Source organism: Schistocerca piceifrons, chromosome 9 (assembly GCF_021461385.2).
Source record: "Schistocerca piceifrons isolate TAMUIC-IGC-003096 chromosome 9, iqSchPice1.1, whole genome shotgun sequence".
Lineage (NCBI taxonomy): Eukaryota > Metazoa > Arthropoda > Insecta > Orthoptera > Acrididae > Schistocerca > Schistocerca piceifrons.
In genome coordinates this window covers 139,361,569-139,380,533 of record NC_060146.1, presented here as the reverse complement: position 1 = coordinate 139,380,533, position 18,965 = coordinate 139,361,569, and the positions used below count along the sequence as shown (strand labels likewise).

General features: G+C 38.9%; 1 protein-coding gene across 1 annotated transcript in view; it reads left to right on the top strand.

The window, feature by feature from the left end:
• LOC124717154 overlaps positions 1–14,974 on the top strand; it is a 76,602-nt gene extending 61,628 nt beyond the window's left edge. The window contains exons 3-4 of the mRNA XM_047243912.1: positions 1,597–1,801; positions 14,706–14,974. Coding sequence (XP_047099868.1) covers positions 1,597–1,801; positions 14,706–14,857 — 357 coding nt within the window. The 3' untranslated portion in view covers positions 14,858–14,974. The remainder of the gene's footprint in view (positions 1–1,596; positions 1,802–14,705) is intronic.
• The last annotated feature ends 3,991 nt before the right edge of the window (positions 14,975–18,965 follow it).

The following is an 18,965-nucleotide window of genomic DNA, read 5'->3' as shown; positions in this document are numbered from 1 at the left end:
TTAAGGATCTTGGAATTCTTTGACTCATTTCCCAAGACATTAACTTGTTAATGATGTTTGTTGCTGATACTAAAAACCAATTTCAAATGAACATTGATATTCACAGTTGTAATAAAAGATACAAAAATGATTTTCATGTAGGCTTGGCTTTTTTGTCTAGGAACCAGAATAAAGTTACATAGTCTGATGGACAGATATTTGATGAGTTCCCTTTTTATGTAAAGAAATTGGGAATCCCTACCAGAAGAAAAGAAAAAAAAAGTATACCTCATTAGCCCCTCTTTCTACATTTTATCTGCATACCTAGGTTCTGGGACTGACAAGTTCTGTTAGCTATGTGGCAAAGTAGAAATGTTTATAATAAATCTGTATGACAGATAGTAATGTACCAATGAGAATAACTAATTGTTGAAAATATAAGTAATTGGGCAAATAAAAAATCTATTCGCCAAGCAGTGGCAGGAGGACACACATGTAAAAATGTTTTGCAGTTTGCAAACTTTCAGAGCCAGTGGCTCCTTCTTCTGCCAGAAGGGCTGAACAGGGAATGAAGAGGGGTGAAGCAAAAGGACTGGTGAGTTTTAGGAAAAGGGGTGAAGTTTGGAAAAGTCACTCAGAACCCCATGTCAGGGGAGACTTACTTAACAGATGGGATGAGAAGGAAAGACTGATTGTTTGGTATCAGCATTTCTTCCCAGTAACTATTCTTTCCTTCACTCCCTTTTAGTTTTCTACATCTTTCATTTTCTGACACATCTATTTTTAGTTGTACCCCTCCCACCTCTATCACATACAAAGCACTTAGCTTTCTGCTATTATTAACTCATGCACAATGTTTTAACAGTAATATCTGTCTTTAATATTATTGCATATTATCCTGTCTTCCACCTTTAAGCTCTCAGGTATTCAAATATTGACTGATGGAGTCTCCAACAATCAGTCTTTCCTACTCAACCCATCCAGTAAGCCTCCCCTAATCCAGGGTTCTGGGCAACTTTTCCAAACTCTAACCTTTCCCTAAACCTCACCAGTATTTTTCCTTCACCTCTCTCCCTTCCCCTTCAATGCTTCTGCCAGAAGAAGGAGCCACTGGCTCCAAAAGCTTGTAGACTCTAATACCTTTTTATAAGTGTATTCTTCTGCTGCCACTTGGGTAGAAGTTTTTTATTTATCCAGTTACTTCTAGATAGTAACATAGTGTAAAAAGGAGTCAGTATTTACAGATAAAAATATATTTTCTTTGAAACATAGAATTGCAATCAGGTAAATATTAAGTTACTAATAGCATATAAACAGCAGCTGTGCAGTAAGCAGCCAACAGCATGATGCAGCTTTTTTTTAAAGTAGTAGCTTTGATACTAATTTACTGAATTTAGATGGGTTAAGTGTGGACAGCATTAGGCAACAGACAGTTTATAGTTAATATGGCATACCGGTCCACTTTCTATGATGTCCTCATCTTTGACTGACATATTATTTGACTCATTCTACATCTCTGAAGGTTCTCTTTCTTGATGGGATCTTCTTAACACATACATGAATGAGTTAATTGACACCTGTTGTACTATGACTGCCCATTCCTTGCTATGCTTGCAGATGTTCCTCAGACATGTGTGCCTAGTTCTGTCAGTTGCCTGCCTCGCTCTGGCCGATGACAAGTTTGGCCATCATCATCCACATGGTGGCATTGTGCAGTGCCTGCCAAATATGTGTGATGAGCCCTGCCCCACTTTACCATCCTACTGTCCCTCAGGAGTCATCAAGAACTGTGGCTGTTGTGATGTATGCTGGATATACTTGAGTGAGTACTGTAGTCTTTTATTATCTACAGGGGTATTTTTTTTTCAATCTAGAGGGACAGTGTTATCAGAATACAGTAAAAAGACCTATATTTTGTTTTATGTCTAGAATATCCTGCAGAGACATAATCAAAAATAATGGTAATTTGGCAGATGTTTCACAGTACATACATATTCATTGATTTCTTTGACATTACCAATACTGTATTTTTCTGAAAAGTAGAGAGCAAAACATGAATATAACACTAGGACCAAAAGCATCTTCTGCAAAGAATTCAACAGCTTAGAATTAGTACACAAAGGAGAGAAGTACAAGAATACATGTACTGGGTGTTGCAGGATGAATGGTCAGTATTCAGGGCTATTGCAGGAATGATTATTTGAAGTAGAAAAGTATAAGAAACATGCATACCTTAAGAACACAGAGCATTTTTTCATCTTTGATACTGTGAAACAAACCTCTTCTACAGCAAGTTCTCTGCTTTCCATATTTTGAGAGTAGGTAGTATCAACCAAAACAAGAAAAAATTGTCTAACGTACATGGGCTCTATAATGTGACCAGTTGTTCAGTAGAACAGATATATTTCACAATAGTGAAGATGAACAAGTGCTCATAGCTCTTAGAACCCATATTTGCTGTTTATTTTTTTCTTGTTTTGGTCCATACTACCAGCCCCCAAAATATGGAAATCACAGAGCTTGAAGTAGAAGGGATTTGTTTTGCAGCATTGAAGTTGCAGTAGTGCCTATTGTATTAAGGTATGTGTTTTAGAGACCATGTTTACAAGACTTTTTTGTGTCATGTCCCTGACTATTGACCTTTCCTCCTGGGACATCCTATGTATTTAACAACGTGCTAATTAGAGCAAATTAAATGTCATATGAGGAAGGTGATGGAGTTCAAGACTGAATTAAAGAATTTTTTTGGCAACTCCTTCTAGTTTGATGAAGTATATCATCAAAGAAACTCTTAATTTTTTAGGATACTTTTAGTTAATATTAGATCTGTACTGTATCTTTTATTTTTGTATTTTTTTACTTAACCACAGTCATATTTCAATGTGCTATTACTGGTTTCAGCCAGTTAGATGGGGTCTCTGGATTGTCAGAAAATAAAAAGGATATACAAATAATCATCTTATAATATATAAAATGTACCAAGTAATTAGCTACATAAAGATAGAAAAAGAAAAAGATAGAAAAAGAAAAACATTTTGCCCAAAGGGACATGCTGCCAGCTGCAAGATTTTATCCTTTTCTATAGTAGATAATTACTCGGATAGATTTTATGGAGTATACAATGATCCCTTGTATTCCTTTTTTATCTACTGACAGTCTGAAGATACCCACTCATTGGTTGAGACAGGTAATGGCATTGTGAAATGCTCATGTGACCAGAAAAGAAGAAGAAAACAATAACATCCCACCATGTATTGGGCTTAAAATGTACATGCTTTACTATTGTCCACATTTTTGAGAGAAAAATGTTTGTAATAACATAGGACATTAATGATTTTATACTTAGAAACAGATATCAAATGCCAAGGTTGTTGAAGGGAAATGTCTCCACAGGATGTTCTATAGCCAACAGCATTTACAATTCTTAAAACATTGTCCCATATTGTGAACATACTATCTCTATAAGTTTAGTGCACTCAGAAACTGAGTCCATAGCTCATTAGTAAATAAGAGTATGCAGAAAAAAAACAGTGTCTTCATTTTTAAATTGCGTGCAATAGTAATCATACATACAAAAAATGGATGCTACAAATTATGGGCCATGACTACATTCTGAAAAAAAACACACTTATATACTTTTGTTTATTTATTGCAAATTAACAAATAGCACAGACAAATGTATCATTTTATTATATTTCATAGAATATAATTAACTTTATAAAATTACACTTACAGTAAAATTTGCCTTCCAGGGATTACTTTATCAGAACAAAAAAATGTTTAGACACTTATTGTACTGTAACAGGGATTTTGAGGAAAAATGGACCATATTTACATTGTAGACTTTCACTGCATAAACTTTTGGGGCAAATCTATCAAATTGACAGCATACCCAAACATTTACCTAACCACAGCTTCTCCTTCTTTACCTGCACTTGAGTTGCCCTTCTGCTCATCTTCATCTTCAGGTCTGTGTCACTTGTCTTCTTCATCAGGTCTATAATCGTATAATAGGTTCAGCTAGGAGGTATGATACACAGGGAGTATGTAAGGGAGCTATTTATTAAGGCTTTTCTTAGCTTTGCATCTGTGATTTTTCCTCCTGCATAGAACACCACAGGTTCTGGCATGCCAGAGAGAATTGCTCTCCTTCCATCTCGCAATGTACACATTTTTCTAATCTTCAGTGTCCCCTGCACATTATTTGAATTTCATTAACACTGGATGTTTGCAGTGTGCAGCTATAGTAGTTAATGTCCCTCAGTAGCCTTCTTTCTGTGACTGATAAACTAGTTAATACACTCAGCATATGACACAAAGTCAGCAATCTCACCACCTTAAATTTTTATTCTTCACTTTTGACAATAAATGCCATCCAGCAATATGAAAATAAATATCTTTCATGAAACACACCAGCTATATATCAGCGAAATCCACTTGAATTTGTAGAAAACTGTGACTTGTTCCCATAAACTGCTGCCCTATTCTATTTGCCTCTTTGCTGTAGTGATGTGCACCTGAGAAGGCAAGGGATTGGGCAATGCACAATGGTGAGGAAAAGTGTAACACATGATGATCTAGGCAATAATATCATTCTGCCTCTTCTGCCTGTAGCATGCACATGGGGGCACATGTAGGAAATTTACAAGGGCACCATACAAACTTTTCCTCACCAATTTCATTCATATTGACAGCATCCTCAAGGAGTCTGCAGGTGAGTAAGTCAGGGCTTGGTTTTATAAAAGTGAGTGTCCTGGATTGAATCTCACTGCTTTCAGTTTATTTTTTTTTTTTTTTTTTTTTTTTTTTTTTTTTTTTTTTTTCATTACCAGGTAACTTCAATATGACCATGCAAATTATCAATATTCCTTCATTCATTTATTATTTTCATAAACTTTATCCTGAAAAAAGGAAATTGGAAATAAAATAAGGGTACATGACAACTTTCAGGATAGTCTTTTTACTTGTATTATTGTATCTACATTTATGACAAGTATAATGTGGGACCTACAGAGCAGGGCAAGAATCAGGAAGACACTGATTGTACAAACATGGAAAACAATAATTATAGTCATGTATATCACATGTAATGACTGGCAAATTTTTGCATGTGCTTCATTTTTCAAAGTGTCTGTTGCAAAACAAACTTGATTTTCATTCATAAATAGTTGTCAGTCATCACACAACTTCATGGCATACCCCTGATATCAAACCATGTACCAGATGCTGGTGCAGATAGCTCACAAAAAGCAGTAGTGCCAGCAGCAAGATTTGATCCACAGACCTCACACTTATCAAACCAAGCTCTTACTCACTCATCTGTGGGATCCTTACATACTGATGATCATAGAAAGTGTATAAGCACATCTAAAATTTTCAAACTCGATTTTCTTGAAAATAGTGGAAAGCTGTGTCTTACTGTCAACATACATTGAAGTCCCTGTCATGCCCTACACACACCCTTTTAGTATGATTCAAATTACTGAGGTTAGGTTTGTACAATCCCCTCATCAGCATTGATTTTCATGTTAGTTTGAGTGTAGTGAGGGTACTTAGCCACTACAGTGTTAATTATTGATGGCATAAAGCAAACACAAGAAGTATTATGTTAAGAACTGATAGCATTAGTTTTCTGACTTCATAAATTCTGCTAGGCAGAATCAGAAGCAGTCACAGTGACCCATTGCAGCACTCCTCTCTATTTTCCCAGTTAGCATGCTAAGCAGTGGCTGGAGTGTGAGTCATGGGACACAGCCAGAGAAAACACCGGCAATGTTGCAAAGCATTCTCCTTCCCTCTCTTCAGAGGATGCAGCATGAAGCCACCTTCTTACATGCAATCCACTGTAACAAGATAACATCCTAATATAGCAATTTTTAAATTCCTCTTTAATCCTCGGCAACTGCCAGAAAAATGTTACAATAGCCATCATGCCATTATTCAATTGTGAGGAAAATTATGCATGACCAAATTTTGTCTGTCCCTCTCATAAAATATAAACACTGATGACTCCTCACTCCCAAAGTCATGAATTCCAGTCCACATATGTAATTGTCTGTAGAATTTCAATTTCATACATATGCTCATCTGCAGTAGTGGATTTACCTTGGTGACATGTCAGTATAAATTAACATCTTTAATAAATTGAGACTGAAAAAGAAATAAATCTGGAGAAGCTTAATTCTCTGCATTTCTGGGTCTCTCTTTTGTTACCCACCCCTTCTGCACACACTGATTATGAGAGTATGAATTTTTTAAACATGGAACTATTACAATCTTAATTAAAACATCTGTAACCTCATTCCTTGATCAGCTGCAATTTGCTATTCAAATATTCTGTGTGTGTGTGTGTGTGTGTGTGTGTGTGTGTGTGTGTGTGTGTGTGTGTGTGTGTGTGTGTGTGTGTTTCATCTGTTTTCCATGAATGCCTTGTTGTGTTACTTAAAATCCATCTTGTTTGCAAATTTTTTATTCATATGACTGGTTTCGGTTCATTCAGAACCATCTTCAGATCTGATATTTCAGTTACAGGAGTAACCTGTCCAAATCCATCAACTTTCACATGCACGTTTTTTTTTTTTTTTTTTTTTATGTGATGTAGCCGTTGGGACAGTGGCACGACATTTAACAGTGCCGCCATGACAGTATGCGCAAACAGTGATAGAGGCGCTCCGCAACTCGGCTGAGCACGGGAGCGCCACCTAGCTACGAACGGTGCCGGCCGCATGTCACGGCACGGCAGTCGAATAAGAGATACTGAGTTGTTATCATGTAACGAGCTATTGTTTCTAAGTGAGTGTGTTTGAATATCCACGCAATTATTGGTGATCGTGATGAACTACTCTGTTTCCACATTGATGAGGAAGAATGTCGTGCAGTCGAGGGTTTTCCACTTACAGGTTTGCAGGTCATGTCAGCTACTGCGCGGGACCTGGTCCTGTGTCAGGTGATCGGTTTTGTTCAACGGGGTTGGCTGGACAGGACCAAGGGCCGGGCATTGGATCCCCTTCGCAACTATCATGCCTTGTGCCTTTGTCTGTCTGTTTGTGATGGTGTTGTTCTTCTGGCCATGGATGGCGCATCTCCATGGGTCGTGGTGCCCACCTCTCTTCACAAAGATGTTCTCAAACTGTTCCATGAAGGCCATTGGGGTATTTCTCGGACTAAGTCCCTGGCCTGCAGGCATGTTTATTGGCCCGGTATTGATTAGGACATCACCCACATGGTTGCTGCGTGTGGTCAGTGTGCTCAACAACAGACTGCACCTCGTACTATGCCCTCTCTGTGGCCTGATCCTGTGCAACCCTGGGAACGGGTGCACGCTGACTTTGCTGGCCCCTTCCTCGGTACTTATTGGCTACTGTTGATCGACGCCTTCTCAAAGTTTCTGTTTCTTGTTCGATGTCCGTTGCCCACCACTGCGGCAACGACGCTGGCTTTGTTCAAAATCTTTGCGCTAGAAGGTCTTCCATCCACAATCGTCACGGACAATGGCCCTCAGTTCTCTTCGCAGGCCTTCTGTGATTTTTGTACTGGACAAGGGATTCATCATGTTACAGCACCGCCCTTCCATCCGCAATCAAATGGGGAGCTTGAGCGCCTTGTCCGCAGTTTCAAAAGCTAGATGAAAAAATTCCTTAGTGATTTTTCCACAGATGACACTCCGCTGCAGTTTCTGAGTTCTTATCGCTTCACGCCTCTGGGTGATCACAGTCCTGCTGAACTCTTGCATGGCCGCCAACCGTGCACTCTACTGCACCTGCTTCACCCTGTCAGGCCCTGTGCTGTGTCCCCTAGTGTGGGAAAATACTCGGTGGGTGCTGACATGTGGGCACGAGGGTATGGATCTTGCCCTAAATGGATTCCAGGGGTGGTACAGGCTCTTCGTGGCCGCCGGCTTTGTGAAATACGTATGGACGACGGCATGGTTGTTCGCCATTATGCCCAGATGCGCCCACAAGTGGTGGCAACGCCAGTGTCACCGCCCCTTCCTTCGTCTCCACCAGCCCGAGCAGCCAGTCCTGTCGCTGCTGCCGATCTGCCGTACGTGTTGATGCAGCCGATGTTGCTACCGCTTCTGAGTACGCCGGAACTGGCCCCAGTCGCGACGCCGCCTTCTCCGGGACCCATCTCACTGGAGCACACCCCCAGGTCCACAAAACCTATGGATGCTGCTCCGGAGTTTTCACCCATCATCTCGTCCAGGAGGCATGTTCCACGCACGAGCTCCCGTCCTGGACGTTTTCGACCATACTCTCGTGTCTCGCCGCGGGATCTTCTTGGGGCCTTACAAGAGACCATGGATGTCTCCGCACTGTCCATGTCTCCAAGGAAGTGAGTGTTTTTTTTTCAAGGGGGGAAAAGTGTTGTGACAGTGCCACGACATTTAACAGTGCTGCCATGACAGTACGCGCAAACAGTGATAGAGGCGCTCCGCAACTCGGCTGAGCACGGGAGCGCCACCTAGCTATGAACAGCGCCGGCTGCATGTCACAGCACGGCAGTCAAATAAGAGATACTGAGTTGTTATCATGTAACGAGCTATTGTTTCTAAGTGAGTGTGTTTGAATATCTACGCAATTATTGGTGATTAAAGGTTATATCACTTTTTGGCAATGAGGATGGGATATTTTCACTGCATTGTGGATTTGTGTGTTCATGATGGGGCAGACATGGAACAGCTTATGCAAGCGCTCATTGAACAACAAACACAGCTGACGGCTGCTATTCAGGCGTTGTCGACGTTGCTTACTCATCGTCTGTCTTCCTCTTCTCCGCCTCCATTCCCTCCTTACAACGTGGCCGCTGAAGATTGGGAGGATTATGAGAAGTGTTTGTGGCAACACTTCTTGGCTTTCGGCGTTGTCGACACTCCTATGTGTAAGTCGTTATTTCTATCTTGGATTTCCCCATGGATCTATCAGCTCCTATCTCAGTTAGCCCCTCTGCGGGAACCTGCCTCTCTGTCCTTCCAAGAAATGTGTGACTTATTGTCTAACTATTACCGAAAAAACACCCACGTCTTTGCCGCCCGTGTGGCGTTCTACCGGTGTCGGAAACAGCCCCATCAATCTTACCGGGCTTGGGCGGCGGAACTGGATTTGGACAGGTTACTCCTGTAACTGAAATATCAGATCTGAAGATGGTTCTGAATGAACCAAAACCGGTCATATGAATAAAAAATTTGCAATCAAAATGGATTTTAAGTAACATTATAAAATCACTGATTGCTGTTATCCCATAAGACATTATGTCTGTGTTTGCAAATGCCTTGTTAGCTGAAAGCTAACTTTCTGACAATCTTTTTCTTGTGCCTATCTGCGACTCAGCATGGTGAGTAGCAACTATTCTTTTCATAACATTGTTACATTCCATACTGGATTTTCCACTGTTTGATGTTAACTTACTACTTGGTATGCTCAGATATGTTATACATTTTTTATATTTACTAATTCACCATTTCTTAAATTGTGTTCTGTGGAACCCGGGGATTTTGTGAGGATCACTCAGGAGTGCTGCAAAACTTACATGCTTTTTCTTGTAAGATTTGAGAAAATAAATTGCAATCAAGCAATAACAGTTAACAAGTTTACAAAATTAAAAAAATTCAATGACAACAAACCCTGCTTCCTCTTACTAATTTGGATAGTTGATATGAATGCAACACTGACTGTAAATAAAGCTGTAATTATTAGAAACCCTTGTAAATGTCGAACTCAGGCATCTGGTACCAACAGCGCAAGGTGTGATTGTAGCAGGCCATTCAGACTAAGCCCATTTTCCAGATGAACAGCAGATTAAAAATTAAAATAAACTATGAATTAGAAACCCAGTTATTGTCGATGCATGATCACAGCAGCAGAAGAAAATGAAACCAGTATCTCTTTCATCACAGGAAGAAATTTTTTAATTGATGTTGGTAGTGGATTTCTGTTGAAGCTTAAAAGGTCAATATGCCCAACTTTTGCAAGAGTCCGTGTTAGTACTTTTACAATTTACAGATTATGTGTTGAGAGAACATACATACCAAAACAGACTTGATGCCAAACCTGTCATGAGAATTCAACTTTCAACCATAAAGCCTATCATTAGATACATCTGTGAAAATCAAAATCAAAACCAACCATCACATTAAAATTTAAAACTCCTGTTTTTTATAAATTGATGTTACTTTGAGAACATTAGGGCTACTTTTGAAATTACTTTTTGGAGCAAATAAATATTATTTGGAATAAATCCTATTTTTGTTTCAGATAATCCATTTGCAGAATGTTACATTAAAAATATACCATAGAAATGAAGTAAGTACTCCACAACAAAAGTGGACATTACAAAAGGATTCCCCAATGCAATATCACAGTCTGCTATGTTCGACAACAGTAGACATGGTCCATTATAAAGAGTGGCCAAGATAAAAGAGCCCCCACGTTATTCTGAACATGATATGTGAAGTATCTGGGTGTTATTTCTTAACACTAGGGCAGTACTCAAGAGGGATCACATGATGTCAGTTGAGATCAAGCAGCAATTTAGAGATCAACGCTGTGTCAGTAGTGAGTTTGAAGCTTGTTGTGAATACAGTTCTGTGGAATGCCTTTTTCAGTTGAACAAAGAGTGCTTATTGTTGAAACTTTTTTGTGTGTAATTCATTTAATACATTAAATGAAAAGTTCATGATAAAATATTCAGAGACTGCTGCTCCTGCAAGAAGACTCTGCAGAAATTGATCACTAAATTTAGAGCAACAGGTTCAGTCATTAATGCTAAATGTAACCATGTAAAGAAAGTTTGTTCACTGGAAAATATTGAATGTGCTCACAAAACTATGGTAAAAAATCCACAGAAATTGATTAGACATCTATCCTCCCAACTAAGCATTCAATGAATGTCATATCAAAACATGTTGAAACTGTTACATATGTCAGCATACAAAGTAAGCGTGATGCAAGCATTAAAATTACAGTTTACACACAGTGACAACACTATTGAAAATGGTTACTCATGCATGTTGCTGAAGGATTCAAATCTTTACTTAAAATCATACTAAGCATAGTTTCACCTTAATGGGTATGTGAATTCTCAAAATACATGCTACTTGTCAACAGACAATCCCAGGGAACTCTTTGAGGTACCTCTGCATGATTTGAAATTAGGTGTTTGGTGTGCAGTTCAGACCAACAGGTTGTAGGTCAGGATTTCTGTAACAACACTGTGAACTTCGAAGCGTATGTAACAGAATTTAGCAACAATTTATAACACAGCGACTGAGGAAAAATGAAGTATGCATTTTTCCAGCAAGATGAAGCTATGCTGCATGCTTCATGGTTTTCAGTGTCATACGTCCATGAAGCTGTTGGAGAAGAATGTATAATTTCCACAGATTTAGGCCCCATCTGTCTACCTGTGATTTTTATTTCTGGGATAATTTGAAGAGTAAAGTCTACAGTAACAACCCACATTCATTGAAGAGCTGAAAACAAACATTCACAATGTGATTGTTGAAATCACACCAAATGAATTGGCAAGTCTCCAGAAACATGTTGAGACATGCTGAATTGTGCATCAAAGTTTATGGTGAACATTTTCAGTACCTCCTATGAACTACTGATTTACTGAATGTTCAAATGTTGCTGTAATAGCAATTTACTACTCTGTATTCTGTATTTACAATAGATCAGTGAATTGTCTGTATGACATGAGGCCTCTTTTATTTTGGCTACCCTGTATAACTGAACAAAGAGCTCCCATTTATTAGAAGTACACTGACTGTCAACAGGTGGTGAGGAAATACACACCAGGACTTGGTCAATTTTTTCCTGTGGCAGATCTCTTTTTTGGCTGCAAAAAGCAATGCATAACTCAAAAATGACAACAGTGGGCATGGTCCAGATTTTTAGTCAAGCATCCATATACATCTGAATTAAGGAATTCACTGATTCTCTGATGTTGGTTATCTGATTAAGGTCTTCATATATATGACTGTAATTAAACAATCAAAAATGTGGAATGGAATAAACATAATGGAAGACGTCAGATTGTTCTTCAGCACATAGAGGAGGTGTTAAATGGCAGACAAGTACATTTAAAGTACAGGGTAGCACAGTTAAAAGTAGCCTGCCTCCCCTTTGCATGCAAATGCAATATTTCGACTTCTGAAATAAACAGCTACAACAATTGACAGCAATAATCAACTGTTAGCATTCTTCTCTCAGCATTTCAGTTTATTTAATCAGTGACATTGGATGTTCCTCCTCACGGTCTGCAAAATAACTTTCTCAATAGAAGAAAAAATTGAAAGTGTGGAAGTGTACGTTAAAACAGGTTTGATTAAGGAAACTCATGAAATTTTTGGGGTCAGCTGTCTGGATAGATGGCTGCCAGCAGACAGAGCTATACAGAGTCTGTATACAAATTGGTGCACATATAGATCTCTGCAAAATGTAAAACAACAAAGAATTCCTTCAGTTTATACACCAGAAGTTATTGTAGGCATTTGCTGGAGAATTATTCAGAGTCCAAAGAAGTCTACACATTACTTTGCCCAAGAGGCACATGAGAGTAGGAAGAGTTGCCAGCAGATACAGAAAAGTCTTAATTTAAAGCCATATCATGTGATGATTGTGCAGCAATTGTGGGAGAATGATATTCAGGAATATGTAGATCACTGCACATGGCTTTTGAATAACATCAGTGTTATTTTGTTACACCCTTTCCATTACATCATGAGGGATGAAGCATGGTTTCATCTTTCCAGTCATGTGAATTGACAGGACACAAGATACTGGGCAATGGAGAACCCTAATATTGTGCGTCAGCAGCCACTCCATGATGAAAAAATTGGCACTTGGTGTGGTGTTTGTTGCATATATGGAAACTGTAGATACATTTTGTGCCCAACTAACTGAATATGAAAGACAATACTGCTTCTCCTAGCAAGATGGTGCAACATACCACATGTCTAAGATATCCCTGGAACAAGTCCATGATGTCTTCTCTGAGGAACAAACTGACAGCAGAATTTATGGCCACCACATTTGCCAGATCTAATATGTGATTTTTTTTTTCCCTTTAAGAGCAAGGTGTCTGTAACAAATCCACACACAATACAAGAACTGAAAGACAACATCAGCCATGAAGTTGCCACCATCGATATCCAAACTTTATGCAGGGAGTATCTGAATATGCTTAGACATGCACAGTTGTGTACTGATGTTGCAGGTTTCATAATCTCCTAAAAATTTATTTTTCTCTGTATTTTGCATTTTAAATAAATGAGAAGTCCATTTTAGCTCTTAAGTTCTGTAATTTCACTGCATTTTTCTTTATACTTATATGGGCTACTTTTTTCAGTGCCACCCGTTACATTTAAAGTAGGATTAAGCTATGGAAAAAGTCCTTCCTTAGACACACTCATACATACGCATAAGCATGTGTGTACATGCACACACACACACACACACACACACACACACACACACACACACACACACACACACACACACTTACTTATAAATACACGGGGAACATTAACAAAACTGACAAACTGCAGAGATGGATCACTGACTAGAAATGGAGGAAAAAAGGGTCCTACGAATATGTGTCTGGAAATACGCTGTTGCCACATTAGATGGTGCTGATGAATGAGAGCCCCTCTGACCACATGCAGTACTGAGTGAGGTGCACCAGAAGTTAGCAGACTAGACAAGCATTTGGGAGGATGACGGTTCAAACCCATGTCCAGTCATCCTGATTTAGGTTTTCTGCAATTTCCTTAAATCTCTTCAGGCAAATGCTGGGATGGTTCCTTTACAAGGGCATGGCTGACTTCCTTCCCCATCCTTCCCTAATCTGATGGGATGATGACCTCACTTTTTTCTCCCTTCCTCCAAATCAGCCAACCACCTGCAGTGTGTTCCTTGTGTGTTGCAGGCTGTGTGACTGACACAGTGTAGCAGAATGGTCTGGTATTCATGTTGGGAACAAACTGAGATAGTGTTTGTGTGTGGTCAAGCAGACAGAAATGATTGAGAGGAAGCACAGCTATACCAAAACAAGGAGCCTCACAGACACCAACCACATCACACAACATTTCAAGTCCTTTTTGGGCACTTTACTTGTAAAGATCTGTCTTGATCACACAAATAATTTGTGTCATTGAGACAGACCTTTACAGATAAAGTGACACAGTACAATCGTGGACTTATTACCAACTTTATGCCTTCAATTGACCCTTTTGGGTGTTTGTGTGCTCATGGATCCTTTGATACAGATGAAGGGAGGCTGTGAACTGTCTGCATGCCAGATTTGGAGACCAGATTCTACAGGATATTAAGAATTTCCCTAGTAGAATCTCCTGACAAGTGCCCCACCTACAAGGTGTACGCCAAAGTTCAATTTTATTAGTTCTGCATGACAACTGCTACTGTTCCTATCACCTGCAATTCCACGGAGGCCACTTTGACCATCTGTTGTGACATGGATGCAATGAAGCTCTGAACTGTGATCTGGGATGATTTGTTATCATTGCACACACAGTGTCCAATTTTGGACACATGTTCATAGGACCTTTGTTCCTCCATTTCTAGTCAGGAATCCATCCCTGCAGTTTGTCAGTTTCATTAATGTTCATCTTTATGTGACTGTCTGTCACTCAGTGCCTCCTCTAGGTGATGAGTAGTAATCTATTATTACAAATAAATTTACATATTTGTCTTTTTTCTGGACAGAGGAGGGAGAAATCTGCCGCAAATTCATTCCTGAAAACACAATGTGTAGTCCAGGCTTGGAGTGTGGTTCTCAAGGTGTGTGTGTGCCGATGGCTGAACAAAATGTGGAAGATGCTGAAGATAGCTCAGACTGCACAGACAGCTCTGAGTAAGACTGTGCACACAAGAAAAGTGATGTTGTACTTGCACTCAACTCCTATAAGATTTAATGCATTTGAGGAAGATGAAACTCGTTGTAATCCTGGAAATAAACAATTAGAAGTACTGCACATCTATTTTGTTCTTTTGTATGTAAAACTAACTTATTCAAGTACAAATTTAGTCACTCCATTTATGGCTACTGAAAATATTTAGTGTAACTGAAATTTTGTGATTTTCAAGCACAGCTAGATGTTAAGAGCCACTCTGAATTGTTAAGTCATGACATGCAGCTAATAAATTTCCATTCCAGCACTCTCGATGCAGTTTTGTATGTTGGTGTAAGTAAACCACTCTCTCAAATACCATGTGAGCATGACCCATGTGGTGAGCATAAAAACACCATTCCATTAACACAAAAATAAATATTTCATTCACAACATAAACAGAAATTTACTATTTGTATAGCCAGTGTGGTGGCTGGATTGTGACTGCAGCAAAATGAAACAATGGCATAAACAGACACAGGGTGTGAACTTGGTAGTACGAAAGTATTAGTAGCTCGAGACAATATCATATGGCTTGTCAGGTGTGTATCCACATCAAAAGTCAATGAATATCCAAGTATTATGTCTGGGGCAATACATGAAATAAAGAAAAGGTGATCACTCACATATAGTGCATTGATGTCTGGAGCACATAACATGTAACAGGAGGCAGCATTCACGCTAGCTTTTGAGCACTAGCTTTTTTCCCAGGAGTAGTACACAAATTCACCAACAATCCTCACAGAGATCTGAATACACACTCCCCTCAGCATGGCAAGATGATTGTTTGCTTTTTCCTTATTTTATACACTGCTCCACCAAAGAATTTCAAGTATTATGTTTCCATCCTACATACAACACTTATGAAACTGCATATGCACCTACATTCAGGGGCTTGAAATGCTAAGTTACACATTCTTATGGCACACTAAGTAAATTTTATTGAAAGCTGACTACACTTCAAACTGACACAGACACATGACATTGTTTTTTACCATAGTTACAAAGTCTCTGTAAACAACAGTCAGTGTGTTCTACCAATAGTCCACTTCTGGAATGATAGAAATCTACTCCTTGTGTTAACAGAGAAATTCAAAAACTTCTGTGTGAATGTCCTCATTGTTTGAAATTTTTTTCCCACTGACACTTCAGCTTTCTAGACAGAGAGTGTATATGGGCAAATACATAATATCCTGTTGCAGGACATGCTCTACAAGATGACAGTCATGACCTCGGTGCCTGTTTCACGACACATGCTATCTGGATGTTCCCCAGACATCAGTTTCTTAGAACTCTGCAGATGGGAACTGGTGTTACAACCATGCCCATGGTTCTTGCCACCCACTAGGCCTTAATGTATGTTAATTTCTTCAGTTTCAGCATTTCTTCTCAGTAACTATTCCTTTCTTCAATCCCTTTCAGTTTTCTATTTTCTATATCTTTTATTTTCTGACTTGTCTATTCTCCCCCCTCCCCCCCAATACCTCTACCATATACAATGCATTTAGCTTTCTGCTATTATTAACTCAGGCATGATGTTTTATTAGTAATCTCTGTCTTGCTTATCTTCCATCTTTAGGCTCTCAGGTTTTCAAAGCTTGTCTGTTGCAGTCCCTGACAATCAGTACTTCCTTCTCACCCCATCCAGTAATTTGTTTCCCCTGACCCAGGGTTCTTACTGACTTTTTTTGAACTCTCTCCTTTGTAGATTTTGCATTAACCAAAGTCTGTTAGCAACGTTGCCAATTACTGGGCCTAAGTGATCAACCTGTTTCATAACTCCACAAATTGTTGCATCGAGGTATTTGTATAAGTTGACTGATGATGTAGTCACAGGATCTACTTCTTTTTCATTTTGTAAAGTGTACAATTTTATATCTCTGAACATTTAAAGCAAGTTTCCATTATTTGCACCACTTTGTAATCTTATCAAGATCTGACTGAACATTTGTGCAGCTTCTTTCAGACTGTATTTCATTATAGATAACTGCATCATCAAAGTGTCATACAAATCAAATGTTTCCAGAAGTCAAAAAATATATCTTCTTCTTCTCTTCTTCAGTAGTGCTACAGCCCTTGGTGAGCCTTAGCTTCTTCCTCCACCCTTCTCAGTTATTTGCTGCTCTTTTCTATCCCTGGACTCCCATGCTGGTGATATCCATTATTACCTCATCAATGCATCTTCTTCTAGGTCTCCCTTTTCACATAGCTGAATGGATCATACTTTTCATCATTTTCTTTGGAATTCTATCTTCTGCAATTCTCTCCAAGTGTCCTAGCCATTGTATTTGCTGTGATTTCACAAATTTTACTATGTCCCTGCCTTGTATTAACTCTTGTAATTCGGCATTGTAGCTTATTCTCCAGCCATCTTCCTACCTTATTGGCCCATAGATTTTGTGTAGTATTTTCTGCTCAGTGGTTCTTAGTGCATTTTTATCGTATTCTCTCAATGTCCATACCTCTGACCTGTACATGATAACTGGGGGGACTAGGGAATTATATATTAGCAGTTTAGTTTTTTTGTAACAAGACTATTTTTGAAAAGTTGCATATTTGCAATCTAAGCTCTGCTTCCTGCTCATATTCTTTCCCATAGCCTTTCCAATACTGTTATCATTTGTTATTAGGGCTCCCAAGTAGTTAAAAGAGGACACTCCTTTGAAGCATTTCCCATTGATGTTTAGGTTATTAGGGGTTCTTCTGGCCTCAGATTGTGACATTACCATATATTTTCTTTTGTCTTCATTTACTATGAGACCAATTTTTAAGGCTTTTGTTTCCATTGCCTGGTATGTTTCTAGGAGTGTATTAGTATTTCTTCTTATTATAGCAATGTCATCAGCATATGCACATATCTGGCTAGTTTTCATAAATATGGTGCCTCTTTTGTTGATTTTATTTACTACCTATGCAGGGCTATATTGAATAGGACAGTAGGGAGACTATCACCTCGCTTCACGCCTTTATTAAAGTCAAAGCTTTCACTTGTTCTGCTAAGGACCTTTACTTTTTCTCTTCTCTCTGTCATTGTCATTCTGATTAGTCTTATTAGTTTAGCACTTATACCAACTCTCTTCAGTACTCTGCATAGTTCTTGCTGATTTACACTGTCAAAGGCTTGTTTAAGGTCGATGAATAGGAAATGTAGATCTATATCATATTCACAGAACTTTTCCAACATTTGTCTTATCACAAATATTTGATCAGTTGTTCCTCTGTCTGGTTGAAAGCCACACTGATATTCCCTTAGTATGCCTTCTGCACACTTCTGTATCCTTTTGTTTAATATACTTGTGAAAATCTTATAAGCTGTACTTAGGAGTGTTATACCTCTATAGTTTCCACAGCTGTTCTGTCCCCTTTCTTATAAATGGGGATTATTATTCCAATTTTCCAATTATCTGGCATAGTTTCTATTCCCCAAATATCTGACATTAATGTGTGCAGTTCCTTTATTACAGCCTCACCACCAGTTTTTATTAATTCAGCGATTATGCTGTCTTCCCCATGGGCTCGATTGTTTTTTGACTTGCGTATAGCCTGGGAGACCTTTTATAGTGTTGGCATTCTTGCCTCATTGGTTTCATTGTCTACTTCCAGCTCCACTCTTTCCTCCTGTGCAGCTCTCTCTTCATCTTCTAGGCTAGTGCTTAATGTATCTTTGAAATACTTTGCCCATATTCCCATTACCTGTTTTTCCTCCCTTATCATTTTCCAATCTTTACTGGAACACGCCATTGTTTTTGGTTGGAATCTATTCTTCATTTTGCCTGTGGCATGATAGAACTTTCTTATTTCACTCTGTTCCTTTAATTCTTCTAGTTCTTGAAATTTCTTATTATTCCACTCTCTTTTCTTTCTCTTGCACAGTCTGTTAGCTCTTCTCCTTAATTCTCCATATTGTTCCACATTATTTCTGGTTTCTCTCTATAGCACTTTTGTTCTTGCCCTGTTCTTTTCATCTATTGCTGACCTGCAATCTTCATCAAACCATTCCTGGGTTCTTCTATTCCTTCTTATGCCTATTATTTGCTCTGCAGCATCCTTAATGGCTTTTTCAATTCTGTTCCAC